General features: G+C 45.7%; 1 protein-coding gene across 1 annotated transcript; it reads right to left on the bottom strand.

Annotated features, from left to right (window-relative positions):
- Nucleotides 1–185: 185 nt before the first annotated feature.
- AMD1 (adenosylmethionine decarboxylase 1) lies at nt 186–15,358 on the bottom strand. The gene is made up of 9 exons (XM_068160536.1): nt 14,778–15,358; nt 7,139–7,225; nt 6,012–6,138; nt 5,526–5,628; nt 4,687–4,729; nt 4,449–4,593; nt 3,388–3,480; nt 3,154–3,309; nt 186–2,361 (listed from the first exon to the last, which is right to left on the bottom strand). Exons 1-9 carry the CDS (start codon nt 14,906–14,908, stop codon nt 2,221–2,223), a joined length of 1,026 nt encoding a protein of 341 aa, XP_068016637.1. The 5' UTR covers nt 14,909–15,358; the 3' UTR covers nt 186–2,220.
- Nucleotides 15,359–18,929: the final 3,571 nt, after the last annotated feature.

Raw genomic sequence — 18,929 nt, 5'->3', positions numbered from 1 at the left:
TTTATCTTCCTTGGACATGCTATCTCATTTTAAACTACCAACACGTTAAGAGTTGAGATGCATCCCTTAAGGGTAAAGTGGATTGAAAGTCATTTAGGCCAAGACACGAATCTCCTTCAGAATGAACCCATTTGGTACCAAAAAGCACAAGAGATGAAGGGTAGAATTGCTGGAGCATCACTACAAACAATTTAAGCGAACTTTTATTGAAGCATTAAGTTGTGGTACAGATAATTTTAAATGATCAAAGTCTAACACCACAGAAATGATAAACACCATACTCCCCCCATCCTGGTCACCCTAAGATAGTCCAATAATCCATTCAACAGCTTTCATTTTCATAGCTGAGGCTTATGCTTCTCTTTGTAACAATGTGTATTTCAGTATTACTTGAAGAGGGATCTTCAGTCTACTTAAAGGACCTCAAGCCAACAAATGTCAGGTCAGCTGGGACAATGTTTAAGGAGGAAAAAAAACCCCACCAAATAAAAAACAACCCACTGAAATCTTGGTCCTCAACATCAACACCAAAAAGCCTTAGTGCCATTTACAGCATGTCATTGATAGCATTGGTAAAAGAACATTATCAATATGCTTAAAAAAAAGAAAAGTTCCAACCACTTGATTTCTAACCAAGCAGACTTAAGTTTGTAAGCACTGAAAAAGTGCTTCATTTATAAATATAGAAGGAACAAAAACCCCACTGTGTCAAACCAGAAAGTCAAAACACTGCAAGGACAAGAAGGGGGGGAAAAAAAACCCAATCATCTCAATTTTGTAGTTACCATGCTGGTCTCACAGATGTTACAATCCCAGTATTTGCAAACAGAGCTGAAAGTGTGCCAGAATTTTAAAGCCTGCCTTTTAGTCAATACCCATTAAAGTGACTTTGAATTACACATTCATGCTCTATGAATAGCATTCTACTTCACTGCTGTCCAGGTGCCCCAGACAGTTCTTGTTCTATGCCTTCACTTAATGCCCTCAAGTCACAGTAAGAGGAACCACCTTAATTCAGAGGAAAAAACAGATGAAGTCACAACACTCAAATACAACATAAGTCACATGCACAACAATGTCACAGGACTGTCACAAGAGAGAGGCATTAGCTTTGCTTGGAACAACAAAATGAGGTGACACTGGACCAGTTGAGAAGCACTCTTTACAGTTAGAAGTGGTAGGTCACAGGTTTCACTAAGAATAACCCAAACCAATCAGTCAACACACCCAGAGTGGCAAATTCCACTCCTTCACCAGATCTACCTGCTAGTGCCCATCAGCACCAGCTTCTTAGTCTGACATAATTGGTGACTAGGGAAAGAAAATGCCTGGTGCCAATATGAACTTGCACTTCGCAAAGCTGTCAGACCACAGTGCCAAAGCACTCGCATCCTGACTCAGCTCTCCTCCCACTGAGTCTTGGACCTTCTTCAAATTCTGTCATTGTGTAACCAACAGTGTGACAGCTTGGGGATGAGGACAGATAAATGAGCATTAGGATGAAATTTAACCTGCATTAGTATCGATACTCGGGTTTCTGAGGGTGAGAGAGCAATGCATTAGCCTAGGGCCATAGTATAGCTGAGCAAATTCCTAGAAGCTTTATTAGAGCATGGAAAAAAAATCAAGTCTGATTTAAAAACAAATCCACCACCTGTAGTAGCAAAACAACTGGTAACTGTTTTAAGAATTTTCTCCAAACATTAAAGTGGTCATTAGGAATCAGTTTTGTTAGAAATCATAGAAGTTTGTCAAAAGCTGGTTTGGACTGAAATCACAACATACATGAAAAGGAAAAGTGACAACACAGAACTGCCCTTGGTGAGTAGGTCGAGGCTAAGCCTAATGAGGACGAAAGCCTTGTCTGTGGGGAATTTTTGGTGATACCTGGAGAAAAACTATACTGTGTGTAGTTCTACCTGCATCCTTTTTACACATGTTGTAAAGTCTCATACAGTAAGATTTTTCTACATGCACTTCAATTTCACAGCAAGAGTGGCATAGAGTACCTAAACACAGAAGAGAGCATTCATGCAAGATATCTAACTCCTTGATATAATAATGCATACAATTCAAAATGGTTATACTATGATTACACCTAGGGCTTTCCACAACTACGAGGTGGTGGGAGTGGAAAGCGTGGCCCCCTGAATCATTAACTAGAAAGCAACCACCACCTTCTCTATGGGATTTCTTTTTGCGCTTCTTCTTCATTCCTAATCAACTGTGCTGCAGCTGGCGATGTTTAGTGAAACTGGTAAAAACAAAGTTGTAATCACTGAACTGGGCAATCTGGTGATCGAGACGTTTGAACCCTTCGATCTTCTGGGCAGAGGAGAACACTGTACGACATTTAGAGCTCTAGGAAACAGAGAAAGGGAAAGCTCCGGTTAGGAAAGTCAGCGTTGGGAAGCAGTATGCGCCGTACGCGCGCTTCCGGTGATGCTGTCTGAACAACAGGCTTCAAACCCCTGCCCAGCAGCACTGCAGGAAGGGTCATTCCCAGGCAGCAATGCAGCTCCCTATGGACACTTCTCAATAAACCATTATGGGGGCTGAAACACCTCAGGGAGGTGGGGCTGTTCAGCCTGGAGAACAAAAGGCTCCAAGGAGACCTTACAGCAGCCTTCCAGTATTTAAAGGGGCCTGTAAGGAAGATAGGGACAAGCTTTTCAGTAGGGCCTGTTGCAGGAGGACAAGGGGAGATGGTTTTCAAGCAAAGGATGGTAGATTTAGACTTAGAGGGAAGACATTTTTTACAATTAGAGAAGTGAAACACTAGTACATAGGGCCTAGAGAGGTGGTAGATGCTCCAACCCCTGGGAACACTCCAGGTGAGGATGGACAGGGCTCTGAACAACATGATCTAGCTAAAGATGTCCCTGCTTACCACAGGGGTGGACTAGACCTTTAAAGGTCCCATCCAACTCAAAGCATTTTCTTACTCTGAGAAAACCAAGATTGGGCTGCATTAGCTTAGTATTTACATTTTCTGGAGATCAAATTTAGTACATGTCAATACTAAACAATATTGTTAACTTTCCATCTAAATACAGAGGCAAGCTGGGCACTAATAACACTCCAGTAAAAAAAATCTCTGGCCTTAATTTGTGTAGATGCATTTCAGGAGCTGACAAGCTCAAGAAAACTCACCTGATTAACAAAGAGGGTTGTCACAAATTTTCCTGGCTTGAAGACCTCCACAACTTTTCTAATCAGGTCATCGTAAGAGGTCTGACTTATGTTTGTTTCAAAACTAACATAAGAAAACTCTGGTTCTGGAGTGATGTGAATAGTCCAGTAAGTTCCCTGCAAATAAGAATAGTATTACCACCACCAAATAGTCAGTATCTGCTTGAACAGCTTGTCACTAAGTGCAATACTTACATCCGATTTCATCCCATTCATTGAATACCCACAAGGATTGAACATTGTAGCATCAATAACAGAACCTGGTATCAGGTCACGAATTCCACTCATCTGAAACACAAGTTAAAACCACACCACTCAGCTTGTCATACATGCCTAACTAAAAGGCAGAATGAACACAGATTTAGGGGACAGGACACTAGAACTCTCCCAATAACAAGTCACTTGATGATCTGTTCCACTACAGACAAACTTGCTTTGCATCCTGTCGCTTACCAAGCTAGTGACTGAGTGCCAAGCTGCAGGCAAGTTACCAGACACAGAAACAAGCTGCAGAGCTCCATGACAAGAGAACAGCCTAGAATTCTAGAACATAATTGCTTCTGCCACCAAACATTAAATGGAGCTCCTGTTCAACCAGTACCCACAATGTGAAGGCTGTTTACATTATACATGCTCACTCTAGAATGAGGTGTAGTTCCAACCACTTGGATTTCCCACACAGTACTTGAGCTACAGCCAAATCTCAGCAGCAAGTACAGTAGGAGAATCAAAGCCCAAGATGGAACAACAGCGGTCAAAGTGGTTGTCAGACAGACCTTGAGTTACAGGACTTGCCCACTTGAAGAGAAAACGGAGACAAACCCACCAAGTTATGCTTTGACCTTAAATCTGCTCCCTGTCCCCAACTACTCAAGTGGCTCCATGATTTAACATCAGTTTTGATACCAAATTACCCCTTGGCATTCCTTATCTTCAGTTTAAGTCTCACTCCTCAATCTAAATCCATCAAAGCTGCTCCATTGTGGTTTTAATCCCATTCATTTTTCAGAGGGTAAGCTTCCAATCAACCCAAAGCACTGCAAACTGCTCCTTTTAATAAACCAGGGGCATTCAAAGTGTGAAGTTATATTCCCTAAAACATTCTAGACTTAAATCCATTTTACCCACAAATCATAAGCCTGACATCCTAGGAGATCTTTCCTACCACAAAATAAATCTTGTGTTCAGTATTAAGTGAAACATTTTGTTGCCCAGTTTTCACCACTCCCCAAAAGGCTGCTCTCAAGCAAACTCACACGAGTGACATCATTTGCAGTAACACCATCTTTCATGTAGAACTGGTCCATCACTACTGGGTCAAGCTCACTCATCAGAATTTCCAGTGTCTGATCAGGCTGATTGGATATCCGACTCTCTGGGAAATCCAGGGTGTACAGGTACCTACAGAAAACACAGATCATGTATGTAATAAATGTTAGCACCACCAAGTTCCACTGTAAGCCCAGAAGAAGTGCCAAGCCTTCACATACATACCAGCAATCAGAGTTCATACGCCCCATGCAATAAGCTGCTCCATCTAGACAAGAGAAGAAGTCTCCAGTTAATGCAGCACAGCTGATCCTTTAGGTAAAGGACTGGCTACACTTCCCATTTAAAGATACAAGAAATCATTCAGAGAACACTAAGGTTTACTGTACAGTTAGCACCTATGTCAAAACCAAGGCATTTACCATCAGAAAAACCACCTCATGCTCTGGACACTGCAGTTTAGAGCCTGCTAACAGGCCATGCAGATGACAGCTTTAACTGTGTGCAGACCAACTCAAGTACTCTTCAGCATCTATTGAATCGATTTGATTAGCATTTAGTCTCAGGTAACTCTCACAAGTACTACATTTCCACATCTGTTCAAAAAAAACAACTTTTCAGCTAGTAGTTGAAGTTCAAGATTATTCTTGTAGCTTTTGCTTTTATTAAATGTTTAGCCTCAGGCTTTAGTGCAGTGACTTTAAGACTAGATTCTTCCTTCAACGCTTCAGTTACCCTCAATCACAACCCTAACGTTAAATGAGGCTTCTACAGTTAGTGAGAGCTGAATTCTACAGACTGATTTACTATGTCTGAAGTTGACTTCAGTTAAGACAGGGTGGTAAGTGTCAAGATTAGCATGACTGAAACTTTTATCTTGGCAAATCAGTGAAAAAATGAAGTATTTATAGCTTTTGTTTTGGCTTTTTCTGCAGACTTGTGCCACCTGCAGAACAGAACTGCTGAATGAAGGGGCTGCCAGCCTGCACACACTGTTCCATTTGTCACTTCCCATCTGCTCTCCCCATAAGCTCTCTAACTTTACTGGAGTTTTATGAACTTACTTGGGAAAATTTCATTAAGAAACTCAACTTCTTCCTGGAAATTCCTATGTGGGTACTCCTGGTGGGAAGGCTTCATGAAATTCTTACGTGAATAAAAGAAGCTCTGGAAAAAAATAAAGGTGCATCTTAGATATTGATTAGGTCTGTCGACCTTCAATCTAAGCAGCCAGAAAAATCAAGTGCCAAGCTTTTACAGGACTTATTTTCTTTCTCAAAGAGCTGCTACCTGTATTCCCACTAGAGAGGCATATGGTCATTCCTAGCTTCATTTGTAAGCGACTCAACATAACAGCTTTTAGGATGTAGCAAATAGAAGGCTAAATCCTACAGCAGAGCAAGCAACCTCAGAAGACAATCTTCCCATTATGGGAAGCATGCAGAAATGCCTATGGAAGTTTTGGCATATTGAATAAAATCAGTGAATCTGCACTAGCAGTAAAAAGCTTGTTTGTACATTGCAAGTGTGCAGCATTTCTGACACCTTACCTGAATTGAGTCAAACCCACTGTACTCCCTAGCAAGCTCCAACAGGGGAACCAGTGCTTGCAGTAAGAGGGTGGTACCACACGTCTTCAAAATGAAACGTCTCTTGGAGACAAACATGCTACTCTCACTGAAAAAAAAGTTACACTGTGTTTAGTGCTTTAGATAAAGCAAGTCAGGAGAGAATGGTTGCATCTTGGCTCTTAGCCCAACCTAATATATTACTGTCAGTGGACATTAGGGTACATCAACATGCCTGGCAAATGGCTCAAACCAATGAATTCAGCTAGCTTCCAGAACACTTCAGCACATGGGACAAGGAGCTTCTCATCAAGTAACTGAACAATGGCAATAGAAGTCTAGCTTCACTAATTCAGTTTGGAATGCTAAGAATTCCAAGTCAAGGTTCCATTTCATCCAGGACACATTGTAACTGGTCAGATTTATTTCAGAAATCTGTTTTAAATGTCAGGCTCAGGGAAACAAGACTTCAGCACAGTTTGAGTGGCTTGCTCTTAGCCCAGCCTTTCCCTCAAGGCAGTCTCTCAGTACCAAAGCTTCAGTTTTTTCAATCTGATGTAAACCAGAGTGTCAGTCTGTAAAGTTCACGTAGAATAATTATGGAAGTGTTTTGCAGGATGAAAAACAAATGGCAGATGTAGTGTCCTTATAACTCACTGCTGCACAACAGAAAAGCATCCAAAGTCTCAGGCAAACTGCATTTCCACAGATGTCTCTGTAGCTCAGCTTCAAGAGCTGCAGCACTTGATTGCACTACCTGGAGTTAAAGGCAATCTACTGATAGTTTTTGCTGACATAAAAGTGACATGCACTGTTCTGCTGCAGTAATCCTAAACCTCTTAACTGGGGAGACTCATTGACCCCTGGACAAAATTCAGTGACCAGGTGCAGAAACACCATAGCTCTGTCCTTAATCCTTTTGGTTGAAAAAGAAACACTGGTAACTATAAAGACACTTCTGCCACTGGAGAAGCATGACAGTACTGTGATCAGCAGGTCCCTGCAAGTTAGTCATGAACAGCAGGATCTTAACCCAGCCAAGAGGATGCCACATGACAGCTTGAACCTTTTTAGCTCTTGGTAACTGAAAGAATAAGCTAGTGGCTTACCTGAGTACATAAGCTTCCTGCTTGTCAGTTTTTGTCACACTTATGATCAAACAATGCACATTCTCCAGAAGTTTGTCCCACTCAATCCTGGGAAGAAATCATAGAAAAGCACAAACAGGTTAAACAGAAGCCTTCTAGAACCCTGGGCAAAGAGTATAGCCCAACCAAGACTGGCTTGTCTCAAGTCTCTGCACCCAAGAGCATGAAAGGTGAAGACTTTTAACATAGAATTCACTCAGTTCATGCACTCATTGATGTAACTGGACACATCACATCAAAGTGAACCCCAGTGAGTGAACCTTGATGAAATTTCCTTAGGCTATAAACATGATAGCACAGACCATTCAAATCTGCATGTCAAATTGAAAACACACCAGCTTGTTTTTAATGCTCAGGTATGGCTTTGTTACTCTCCCCTCTAACCCTTTAATTCCTTCTGTAAACTGAACTAGGTAGTGTGTTGATTCATTCAAATAATTGACTGCAGCACCACTAGTGACAATTTCATCTGCTGCTAAGAGAAACACCCAGTGTCTAACAGCCTTTATGAAAGCTGAGACAGTTCCCTTATCCTACCTGATGCTCAGCCTCACTAACCCCATTTGCACATTACTACAAATCTGATCTCTACTTGTCTAAGTATTAATAGGTATGTGTCTATCTTAGGCCTTTCAAGAGCACACATCTCAGCCTTCACAAGCTTCTTACCTGCTCAGACAGTCCAAAACCTGAGCATTATATAGACAAGCAAGTTTTAAGTAACACTGCAGTGCAGTTGCATTCCAGGAAAATGGCTTAAAAGTCTCAATCACTTCATAACAGAGGAATATGTAACAGTTTTGGTGGTAAGGTCACACAACAATGATTACCAACACCACAATATTGCACAAGTCCCTAGATATGTTTGTCAGCACTATAGTTGGCATTCAGTTACTAGGGATGAAATCTACAGCAGCACAAGACCTTTGTGAATTACAGCTGTGATCAATTCTTTTCCACTACAGAAGCCAGAGCTAAGCATATGCTAAATGGTCACCTGTTCAGCTTTTACAAGAAAGAGTAAGTTAAGTTCATCATTTGATCTGATTACAGTAAAAGCTTATAACTTGAGAAACATGCAGAGCATCATGCTTGAGCCAGAAGCCTTAAAAGGCAACAAAGGTTTGCAGCATCCAGAGTGAGACTTGGCTACGTAAGGGAGGAGTTTTGCAGAGATACTGGTCTGTACCTATGTGCTTTTAGAAGTGAAGCACGGGAAACTACAGGCAGGCCACTAAACATGCTGGATTTGACCTCACTATAGGCCATTTAAACAAGACAATCTTAGTATTTGACATTTTCCATTGTTTTAACAGAGCTAAGGCAGACCATTTAGGACTACTCTGTACCAGGTAGACCAAATTCACTGGCAGTCTACCTTTCCTTTCTCTTTAATCTGTTTATTTGTTACTAGAGACAAGCAATGTCCAGTGCCACTTAAAGACAAAACCCCCACATTAAAAGTAGATTTCCATGGTTCTCTCCATGCATTTCAGCAAATCCAGTCTGATTTTTATCAAGTACAAATCCTCAAAGTCCATAGCTAACATACTTGAGAACATTGTTCCATAACTGAGTGAACTTTTCCCTGGGAAGCAAAATCTCAAACTGAATAAAGGGAACCACAGAAACTTACTCTAAATGCTACCATGGACTTCTAGTCTTCAAAATCCCCCTTTCAATAGGGATTATGTGGATTGCATCATGATTTCCTAAGTTACTCCCCACAGCCAGACATCAGGACAACCCCAAACACTTTGGAAATGCCTTTCCTGTGCTCCAGCCAATCATATATGGCAATAATCAGCAGCTACATTCTGTAGCAGACCTACATTCATTTGAACTCCAAACTCAAAGCACATTTGAGACCAACTCCTTGCTGTTATGTAGACTTGTTACCAACTTCATTCCAAAGCTGTAAGATCCCATCTCTGACATGTCAGATAAACTGCCACCCACTGAAAGGCAGTTTCTCCAGTAAGGTTACACATGCTGCTCAGAACACCAAAGAAAAATGGAATATATCTACTTAAGTATGGAAAAACGTCCATTCTTGAATGGTAGAAAGCTACTTCTTCTATACTTGACTAGCAGAATGTGCCAAGAGAATAGTCAAGTTTTGCAATCTACTATAGCTGTGTTGCAATGGTTGGTGCCTTATCAGCACAGACTTGTTACCAGCGTGCAAATCGCTTCCATTCAAACTGCCACCCAGGTATGTCAGCATGGAAAAGCTACCAGAACTCAGCAGCAGAATTCATTTTTAGGAAGCAAGCTTTAAGGGTGTAATGAAATGACCCATCAGTCTCTCTCAAGCCAGTTCCAAACCACCATGTTTGCTCCTTTATTTCACATTCCTCAGAAACGAAGAATGAATGAACTATGAATCAAGTTTTCCTTGCCAGATAAAGCCATACTCATGAATGCAAGTTACTGGCCTGTTCTGAGCCTTTCCTTTCAAGGATAAAACAGATTCTAGACAGGAGTCAAGTATGAGACAGCAAGAACAACACTGCTGGTTTGGGCCAAGTGGGAATGTGGTAACAGCAATGTAAGAAGGAAGAACTACATCAAGAACTTGTTCCTACCACCAATTAATATACTCTACAAACATACCAGCCCACCACTCCAGTAAAAGGACCTTGCTGATGCAGCCCAGGTAGCACTGAGAGCACTGCTTTGCAGGGCAGGAATACTTAGGAAACAAATCCTATGACACTCTTGAAGGGAGCTTAAGCTGTATCCATACTCCTGTACAGCTTCTCATGAAAACAGAGAAGCTGACAAGTCTGTAGTACTCAAAGTAAGCATTTTCATCTTGTTTTAAAATCAGCACTCAACTGTTACCTCCTAAGTGTTTTTAGGAGCCAAGAGAAATAACTGTAGCCTGCTAATGAGGTAACTGATAAATAAGCAAATTCCTACCAATGCCATGATCCAGAACAGTCAAACTCAATGCCTTGTCTAAAGTGCCTGTGGAGATGAGATGTTGCTGAGGTGTGTGGAAGCTGGCTCAAAATAGCAATGTCAGCAGCATTGCAAGACTGAGTTTCAAGCATCCTGAAACTGGTAAAACACAAACTATCACAGTACACAAAAATCACAAGCTTTCTAAAGCTAGGGCATTTCTCTGCAAACAGCTGCATATGAATCCATTTCCTTCTAGAACTGAGCTCTAGTTTATAATGCACTGTTTAAGAGATTATATTGACCTATGTTCACACTCAGTTTAGACAAAGCACTGGCAACTTGATAGTTTTACTTGGGCACTATCTTGGAGTGCACAAAACCCACACACCCTCTGTGCTCTGAGCAGATACACTCCTAGGAAGACTGTCTGCATCTCCCTTATCTTCAACTTAGACTCTCCGGGCACATGCACTTAATCTTGAATGAAAGACAGGCACCCGAACAGGAAACGGCATCCACGTCAGAAGTGATTCCAAGCAGCACTCCTCACAGTATTTCTTACCTAGAACACCCTGAGCCAGCTACTACAGAATTATTCCCAAAGGTGAAATCGTATTTCAAATACAATGAGTTACAAGCACACATACCTTACAGGTAATTTTGAGCTTGCTTGCTGAAGTCTAGCCTATGAATATTCATCCTGATGAGGGGCAGGCTGAATTCTTAAAGCTCTCCAAATGACCTTTCATTTCCATGTAAAAAAGCTCCGTAAGTACAGAGTAACAGGAGTCCTTATTCTGGCACAACCCTGCCTGTCCTTTCTTCCAAGTCTCCACACAGAGTAGCCCTACACTGTTTTGTTCTGAAGCACCGCAGGAGGAAAGAATAGAATGGGGCTGAGCCCAGCCTCCTTGTGCCTTCACTGCCTGAGAACACAAGCAGATTGCTCTGCCGTTGGTCCCGAGGACTGGGGCAAAGGGTAGAGGTACTGCAGCAGTGAGTCGACTCAGGCCATAGGGTGCAGCACAAAGCAAGTATTTACAGGACTCCCAGCAGATGCTTAACTGTATTGGTGCTTACAAGCTCTTATGTAGCACAGCACAAGAATCTCCTATCCCTGTCATTCCATATTTCTCATTACCTTCCCTCCGCCTCCAATCCCTTGTGTGATCATAATGCAGACAGTTCCATTTCAGCATAGTCCAGGGTTGAATGCTTGAGATATGGATTCCTAATATTTGCATCACCATCCTGTAATTTCCAAGTTCTATACATTGAAAACCACAAGCCTCGAGATGAGAAATTCAGAGCTGCACATCATCTGAAGGAATAAACAGATTGCTGCGGGGAGAGTGAATGCACTGCTCACTCACTGCAATTCCAGTGCCCACAGTACATTCATCATTTTCAGCAAATGCCTTTTTACACCTAGCTTAAAGCTGACTGTATTAAAACAGTAAGTAAGGATTTCTCCAAAATAGTTCCCACCTATCCAAGCTCTCCTCTGGGAAGCAGGCTTGCCTGTAGGAGGAATAGATGGGAAAATGCAACTGCATCAGTTCTTGAACCTTCTTCCTTTTCACACTGGTGACAGCCAGTGAAGACCTGAAAATATTTAATCCCTAGCAAGCACATGCAACACGGAAATATTTCCCTCTGAACACCAGCTTAGTCATTCAGCAGATGAATGGCTCACGTTTCACTACTAAGCAGGTAGTACAATACAAAAGGCAAGCTCAACTGGTCTGCAACTTGATTCTAATTTAGCTATTGTTCTACAGTTTCAGCTTTGATTTCAAGTTCTGTTGAACAGAAACTAGCTTATTCAATTACCTTTAAATTAGCACAGTGGGATACATTGTATCCAGACTTTTTAAGAGCTGTAATACATTTAATAGCAACAATTTTCTGCAAGCCAATATGCTTTTAAAACTTAATTTCAGGCTAGCAAGAATATCACTAATAATTACTCCTGGACACAGGTTAACCACAATTTTCAGACATGTCACAGCTTCCTACCAGAAGGTACACAGCTTCAATTAACAATTTGCATTAAGAGCTAGTTAACAGGAAGGCCTTTAAAGCTTGCTCACAATTCTGAAATTGTATTAAAGACCACACACTCAACAGACTATCTCCTGTTAGAATCTCACACTCATATCTAAACCACATCACAGCACCTGCCTTGCAACTACATTAAATGATCTTGAGCAGTTCTAAAAATGAAGGCTGCAGTTTTGCACACATGAGCTTGAGCTGCCAGAACAGCAGAGAGCACGACTGTGTGAGCAAGGAAAGCGTTTGCAGAATGCTGTCTCCACACTACACCTGTGTACTCCAACACCAGCCTATTAATGCAAAGTCAAGATTGCTTCTGGAATCTTTCACATGTGAAGTCAAACACAACAGGAATCCTCAAGTACCTACATTTAACTCTGATCATCTGCACCTATTTCAGCTAGGCTTTGCACCAGTCTTCCAGCACTGCCTGGACACTAACTATACAAATTGTTGCCTTGTGCTATCTGCTACACTACATCTCGAGGATCTATGTAACCAGATCTGATGATTTCCATGTTAAGTACAGGCTTCAAAGAGGTGTAAATAGCTCTGACCTGTAGGTGTAAGAGTTGGCCACTGTAACTTTCTGACGTGAAGCTAAATATGCTTCTGCAGAGCTTCTGACAGGTGAAATGAAGTTTCCACTATCCACGAGCTAGCGGTGTCTCTACACACATGCACATTTGGACTACTTGTTATTTCAGGAACAGCAGCACCTGCCCACTGGCAATCCAAACCTTTGGACAGGCAACCCTACTGATACATGTGCATAAGAAATCTGCTGAGAAATACCAAGGGAGAAGACAAATAGTGTGTGCTAAGTATGCCTCTGAATGGAGATGTTACCATCATTAACATATTCCAAGCATGCAGTAGGTACATCATGAGAAGCTCCCCGATATCCACTGGGTAAGAGTGATACACAAGCTGATCAGGATACACTGAAAGCACCTAGATGCTCCAGGCACCATCAGAACCTGGGAAGTTGAACAGTTCACCATACTGATAGTGAGCTATGGGCCTAAGTATAACCTTCAGATTTGCTCTGTGTGAGTCTGCTTTTTTCATCTACATCACCTGATATGGCTACATACCAACCCTGCACAGAGTTCTGGGTCCATTCCAGGGCACATCAGCAGATTTCTGCTCTGTACTTCAAGCTCACAGCTTTCAGGACGCTTCTGACAATGTAACCTGCAGACCTACAGCTGGAGTCCCTATTACAGCAAGTCAGAGGTGTAGGTATTGCAGTCTTTCAGCCTGCCTGCCTGCGAAATACCGCGCCGGCAATCTCCAGCGATGAGCTGCGTGCCGGCAGGTGGCCACCAGCTCCCGCACTAACAAAGGCCAGGCCCCGGCCGGACACACCTCAGCCGTGGGAGGCAGAGCTGTCCCCTCCCAGCGAAACACGTGTGCGGCAGGAGCCGTACGGGCCCCAGGCCTTTCTCCCCCCGCTCTGGGTGGCAGGGGCAGGAGCGCCAGCACATTCTTCACATGCCCATTGGGTGACAGACGCGGGCCCACCCCCCGGCGGCAACCAGCTCCCATTGGCCTCAACTTGTCAATGGGGGGGAAAAAAGGAGGCAGCGCGGTCTGGGAGCCGAGCCAAGAGCCTCACGTGTAAACCGTGGCTCCAGCCACACTTCTCAGGGAGGTGGGGGGGGACATGCCCGGTGCCTGCCACGCCATAGAGAGGCACGGAAGGGTGCCCGCGTACCGCCCGCTGGATGAACCTGCCCAGCAGCAGCACACTGCCGGAGGTCACTACGAAACCGGCCATGTGGGGGAACCATCAATACTTGTCGCGACAGCAAGAGGAATCTCTCCCTTCCCGCTTCCATGAACTGGGAGCGAGATTCCTATCCCTCTGTTCCCGCAGCACAGCACTGCCGGTACCGACGGGCACGGATTTTCAGTCTTTCCCTCCGGAAGCTGGCGGGGACAAGAGCCCCACCGTAAAAGGACTTCCATGGCTCTGCCTGCGAGCGGGGCCAGCAGCTACCGGGAGCCGCCGACGTGCGCGGGGGCTTGGCGCAGAGGGGTGGGGGCCGCTGCCACGGCCCCGGCAGCCAGCAGCACTGCGACACTCCGCCATCCACCCCTCCCCGCAGGCGCTCCCGGCCGGCGCGGCACACGCCCGGCTCTCCCCTCCCCGCCGCCACATGTTGCCAGCAGGGACCGCACGGGGCTGCACGAGGTGGCGGAACGGAATGGCTTCCGCGCCGCACCGTCCCCGGCACTGCCACCTTCCCCCCCGGCCGAAACGAGGGGAGGTTCCCTGCCTCCGCGGGCCGGCGCCACGGCCTTGAGGATGGGGCGGGGGGGTCTCTAGAGGGCAACGGAAGGTCAAGCCCCGCTCTCCCGCGGCATTCGGCAGAGGCCGGGGCTGTCACCGAGGGCGGGGGACGGAACCCGCGCGCGGCCGTTGACGCTAACGGCTCCCCGGGGGCACCCCGGAACCAGCCTGCCGCCAGTCCACGCACGGCCATTAGCCCCGCGGGCTCCCTCCCGGCCCCGCACCGCCGCCACCACACCCGGGCCCCCGCGTGCGCCAGCCATTCACCGGCTCCTCCCGCCCCCCGGCCGTTACGAGCAGCCCTCCCACCCCCGAACCCGGCCGTTAACGGACCTGGGTATGGTGCGAAGATCGCCGGACCCCTTGCTCTGGTGCGGCTCCTGCTGCGCGGGCTGCTGCCGGGCGAACCACACCTCCAACAGCTTCTCGGTCCCTTCGAAGAAGTGTGCACCGTTCTCCTTCATGGTGAGACAACTCGGCAACCAACAACCACAGAAATTAACGACAACCAAACTACCGCCCCCGGCCGCTACCGTTTGCTGCTGCACGGGCCGCGCTGCCGCCGCCGGGTCCCAGTTCGTCCTGGGCGGGTTTCACCTTCCAAGGAATTTTTTTAATATTAATTTAGGAAAACAAACAAACAAACAAAAAAAAAGGAATAGTAAGAAAAAGGATTTTTTCTTTTTTTTTTTTTTTTTTTTTTTTTTGTTTTTAAACCAGCGAAAACCACCCGGAGTGCGCAGCGGCGAGTGCGGCGTGAGCGTGTGTGTGAGAGGGTTACAGTCCGAGCGGGGGTGCGGGCGGGCAGGCGATGCGGTTCGGTTCCTTGTAGTCCGTGTGTTCCCCTGTTACAGAGAAGAGCGTTGAGCGAGCGCTAGCTAATGTCGCCGGCCATACTGTGTAAGCGAGGGGCTAGTGCGCACGCAGCCTCTTTATACCTCACAGGTAACCGCATCACGTAGGATCGCGCCCGCTATTGGACTGCTGCCGCTCAGGCCCGTCCTCGTTCCCCATAGGACAACGCTGACGCCTGTCAAGAAATATGCCGGTTCCTGTGGCCCAGCCCACTGCAGCCCGCCCGTCCGCCTGCAGGGAGCGGGAGCGGGAGCAGGCAGCGCGGGCGGTGGCGGGGACGGGGCTGGGGACAGGGATGGGGCAGCGTCAGGGGCTGTGCCTGGTGCCGCGGTGGGTCGGCCGCACAGAGGTCGGGGGGTTTGAGGGGAAGCGCGACCTGTGGTCGGCGGAAAGTGATCCGAGTCTGGGGGGCGCAGCGAGGGGGAGCGGGGCGGAACATGGCCGAGAGACGGCGGGGAGCGAACCCCCGAACAACAACTACGTGCGTAGCGAGGGGCGAGCCCGGGAAGAAAGCGTCTGCCCAGGCCCAGGCTGTTGCGCTGCCCCTGCGTCGAAGGCTTCTCCCTCTCCGCGCTTGCTTTAGCGTGACTGCAGCTCGTAAGCAGGCGGCTTCACGGAGCGGCGCTCCCTGCCATCCCGGGAGCTGCGTGTGTGAGCAGGAGGCAAAGTTAGTTCATGTCGGGAGGGCTGTACAGCTCACCGTTCCCCACGCCGCAGAAAGCGGCTGCAGCCCCGTCTGTCAGTATCTGACTACCTGCAATTGACTTGTTTATATGCATGTTGGAAGCGTTCGGAATTAAACAGTTTCGTGGTGTAAAAACATTTGTCATCAATCCTAGAGTCTTACCTTCTAGTCCAGTATTGCCCAAGGGACGGAACCCTCATAGCCTAAGGGAACACTCGTACTGAACAAATGAAGAACGGCAAACACTGCCCCAGTGAGCTTCCAGCGTAAACCATGGGACAAGCAGCAGCAGATGGCTGAGGACAGATGAATGAGTCCTTACTAGGAGACAGTGAGATAGTATCATACAATATAATAGGCAGTGGGCTCTGTCCACCATGGGAGCAGTGACTCAGGCAGCCAGTGACTCATTCCCAAGGCAGCTGGATGTGAATCACTCCCGAGGTGGCTGGTCGCCACCGTGCCACCCTTCTTACAGCCCTGGAGCTGCCAGAGAGACTTGTTCTCCAGTGCTGGGCTTTCCCTGGGTTTCAGTAACTTCGTGTAAGTTGTTACTACCATAAATAGAAGGTCTTTCTCAAGCACTTATTTCTGTCTGCCTGTTGTTTCCTTCTTTGCTGGCACAAGCACTTTGGCCATGTAGTGGGCTGCATCAGCTTTAATGCAAACTACTTGGTTTCAAACTATGCTTAATACATTTTAATTGTGTATCAGCTTTAACTTGCATTTCCCGAGCCAGTTCACGACTCAGCTACATAAATGCTTGTGTTGGTGTAAATAAGAGGTTGTGCTTGGACATGTACAAGAAATTATGGATGGGGAGCGTAGGACCACTTATTTCATAGATTCATAGAGTCCTAAAATGGGTTGGGTTGGAAGGGACCTTTAAAAGTTATCCCCCTGCAGTGAGTGGGAACACCTTTGACTAGATCAGGTTGATCAGAATCCTGACCTGGAATGTTCACAGGGATAGGGCATCTACCACCTCTCTGGACAACCAACCGGGGCCAATATTTCACCACCCTCATGAAAATTCTTCCCTATATCTAGTGTACACCTACCCTCTCTTAGTTAAAAAACATCACCCCCTTGTCCTGTCAGAACAGGCCCTGCTAAAAAGACTGTCCCCATCTTTCTTACAGGCTCCCTTTAAGACTGCAATAAGATTTCTCTGGAGCCTTCTCTTTTCTAGGCTGAATGACCCCAACTCAGCCTGTCTTTTTGTGACCCTCCTCTGGACCTGTTCCATCACATGCATACCTTCCTTCTGCTGAGCACTCCAGAGTTGGACAGGGTACTCCAATTGGGGTTTGAGGAGAGCAGAATAGATGGGCAGAATCAACTCCCTGACTCTGCTTTTGATGCAGCCCAGGATACAGTTTGCCTTCTGGGCTATGTTTTAGTATTGATGATGGATTATAGCAGCTTAAAGTGCTTGTGAAACTACAGCTGACAGTTTATGGAGTCTCTCCAGCCATATTCTCTGTTTATTTTTAACACCAGTCTGCCCATCCTTGGTTCTGAATCCACAATACTAGTGCCTAGTCCTGTCTTCTTTTGGTGAATGTTAGTCTCTGGCTTTCACTCGGGTACTTGAGCCTACTGTTTGCAAGTGATCTGTGTGACACTGCTGCAGTCAAATGTGTCTTCTTCTTGTCTTGGATCCTATCTCGTGCTGAGTCTCTGACTTCCTGGTCTTTGACTGTAGTGTGGTCTCACAGCATGGCTTGGACCACATGAATGCAAACCAGCAGTTCCTGGTCTGACCATGCTCATCTGCCCCCTTTAACTAGTACTTTCTCTGACTTTTCCAGTTCAGAACTTCAGTGTCTTCTCACCTGTTACCAGACACCAGCCTGGGTGGCCAAACCCAGTAGCTGTGACCACTGTCCCTTGGTTTTAAGGCACACCCCTCGCCCATAAGAATGTGTCTAAGATGCTTCAGAGGAGGACAGTGCTCAGAAAAAATGAAGTAAATTCTTTATTTCCAGGGAGCTTCTCAGTGTGAAGGATAACCTACAAAACAGCATGAAGTACTTGTTTGAAAGTTGCCAGGGGACAGTGCAGCTCAGCATCACCAGCTGACATGTGGAGGGAAATTATCTCAATGCTGAGTAAGATGGAAGAGGGGAAGATTTTAAAAAGAAAGACAGGTGTCTAGTGTGATAGAAAAGTAGCAGGGTGATGTAGTGTATTTGAAGCCAGGTAGTATGGCTATGAACACCTAAAAAGAGATTTACATTAACCCAGAAGGCTGCAGACCTCCCTTCATGAGAGGCTGGATTGCTGACAGATACACAGAAAACAGGTGGAGGAGGGAAAGGAGGAAAACACTGAAAGCTCTTTTTTGAACTTGACTGACAACCAGACATGAACAAAGTATTGTCTGAGAGACAGGCTGAGGTTTCAGGAAGGACAGAAGGAGATTGTTGTGGGTTGGAGGGAGGTTCTGTGAGTCATGGTTGGAGAGATGGCCTCTGAATTCATGTTTACAACTGAGATTACCCAGAGATAAAGGGCAGAGCAGGAGCTGAAGGACTAGCAGGTTTGAAAACAGCCATTTGAAGGGTTGCCTAGGTTTAACTAGAGCAGTTTTAAAATTCATGTAATAATAGAAATCAGACATTTGAATCTGGAGGCAGGAATGCTTGGGAAGACAGGAATGCTCACACATCATCATACCATTGCAAGACACAGGACCAAAAGTTGTTCATGGTTGCTTTGTAGTAATCTGCTGGCACAACAGGCCATGACCAGCCAGGTACATTACCCTGTGTGCAGGAGGAGAGTAAAGAACTGTTGTAGCTGTATCAGTGGTTTGATGTTAGCTGTGTAACCAAGCCCAACAGCCAGAGTACTTCAGAGTTCCTGCATTCCATAAACAGAGCTTCAAGGCAGTTGGAAAGAGGATGCAAGCCTGTATGGTGCTGAAGCTGCTCCCTGTT

This window comes from Melanerpes formicivorus, unplaced genomic scaffold, assembly GCF_026170545.1.
Source record: "Melanerpes formicivorus ecotype bairdi unplaced genomic scaffold, bMelFor1.0.p_v2 SCAF_50, whole genome shotgun sequence".
Classification (NCBI taxonomy): Eukaryota; Metazoa; Chordata; class Aves; order Piciformes; family Picidae; genus Melanerpes; species Melanerpes formicivorus.
This window is presented reverse-complemented; position numbering and strand designations above follow the sequence as displayed.

What these genes read in the sequence shown, in the direction of transcription:
- AMD1 (XM_068160536.1), bottom strand. Translation starts at nt 14,908, where the DNA reads ATGAAGGAGAACGGTGCACACTTCTTCGAAGGGACCGAGAAGCTGTTG. An exon ending in GATCTTCGCACCATACCCAG is followed by an intron (nt 7,226 to 14,777) that starts GTCCGTTAACGG and finishes ATTTCTTCCCAG; the next exon opens with GATTGAGTGGGACAAACTTC. An exon ending in CAACCCTCTTTGTTAATCAG is followed by an intron (nt 2,362 to 3,153) that starts GTGAGTTTTCTT and finishes TCTGTTTCCTAG; the next exon opens with AGCTCTAAATGTCGTACAGT.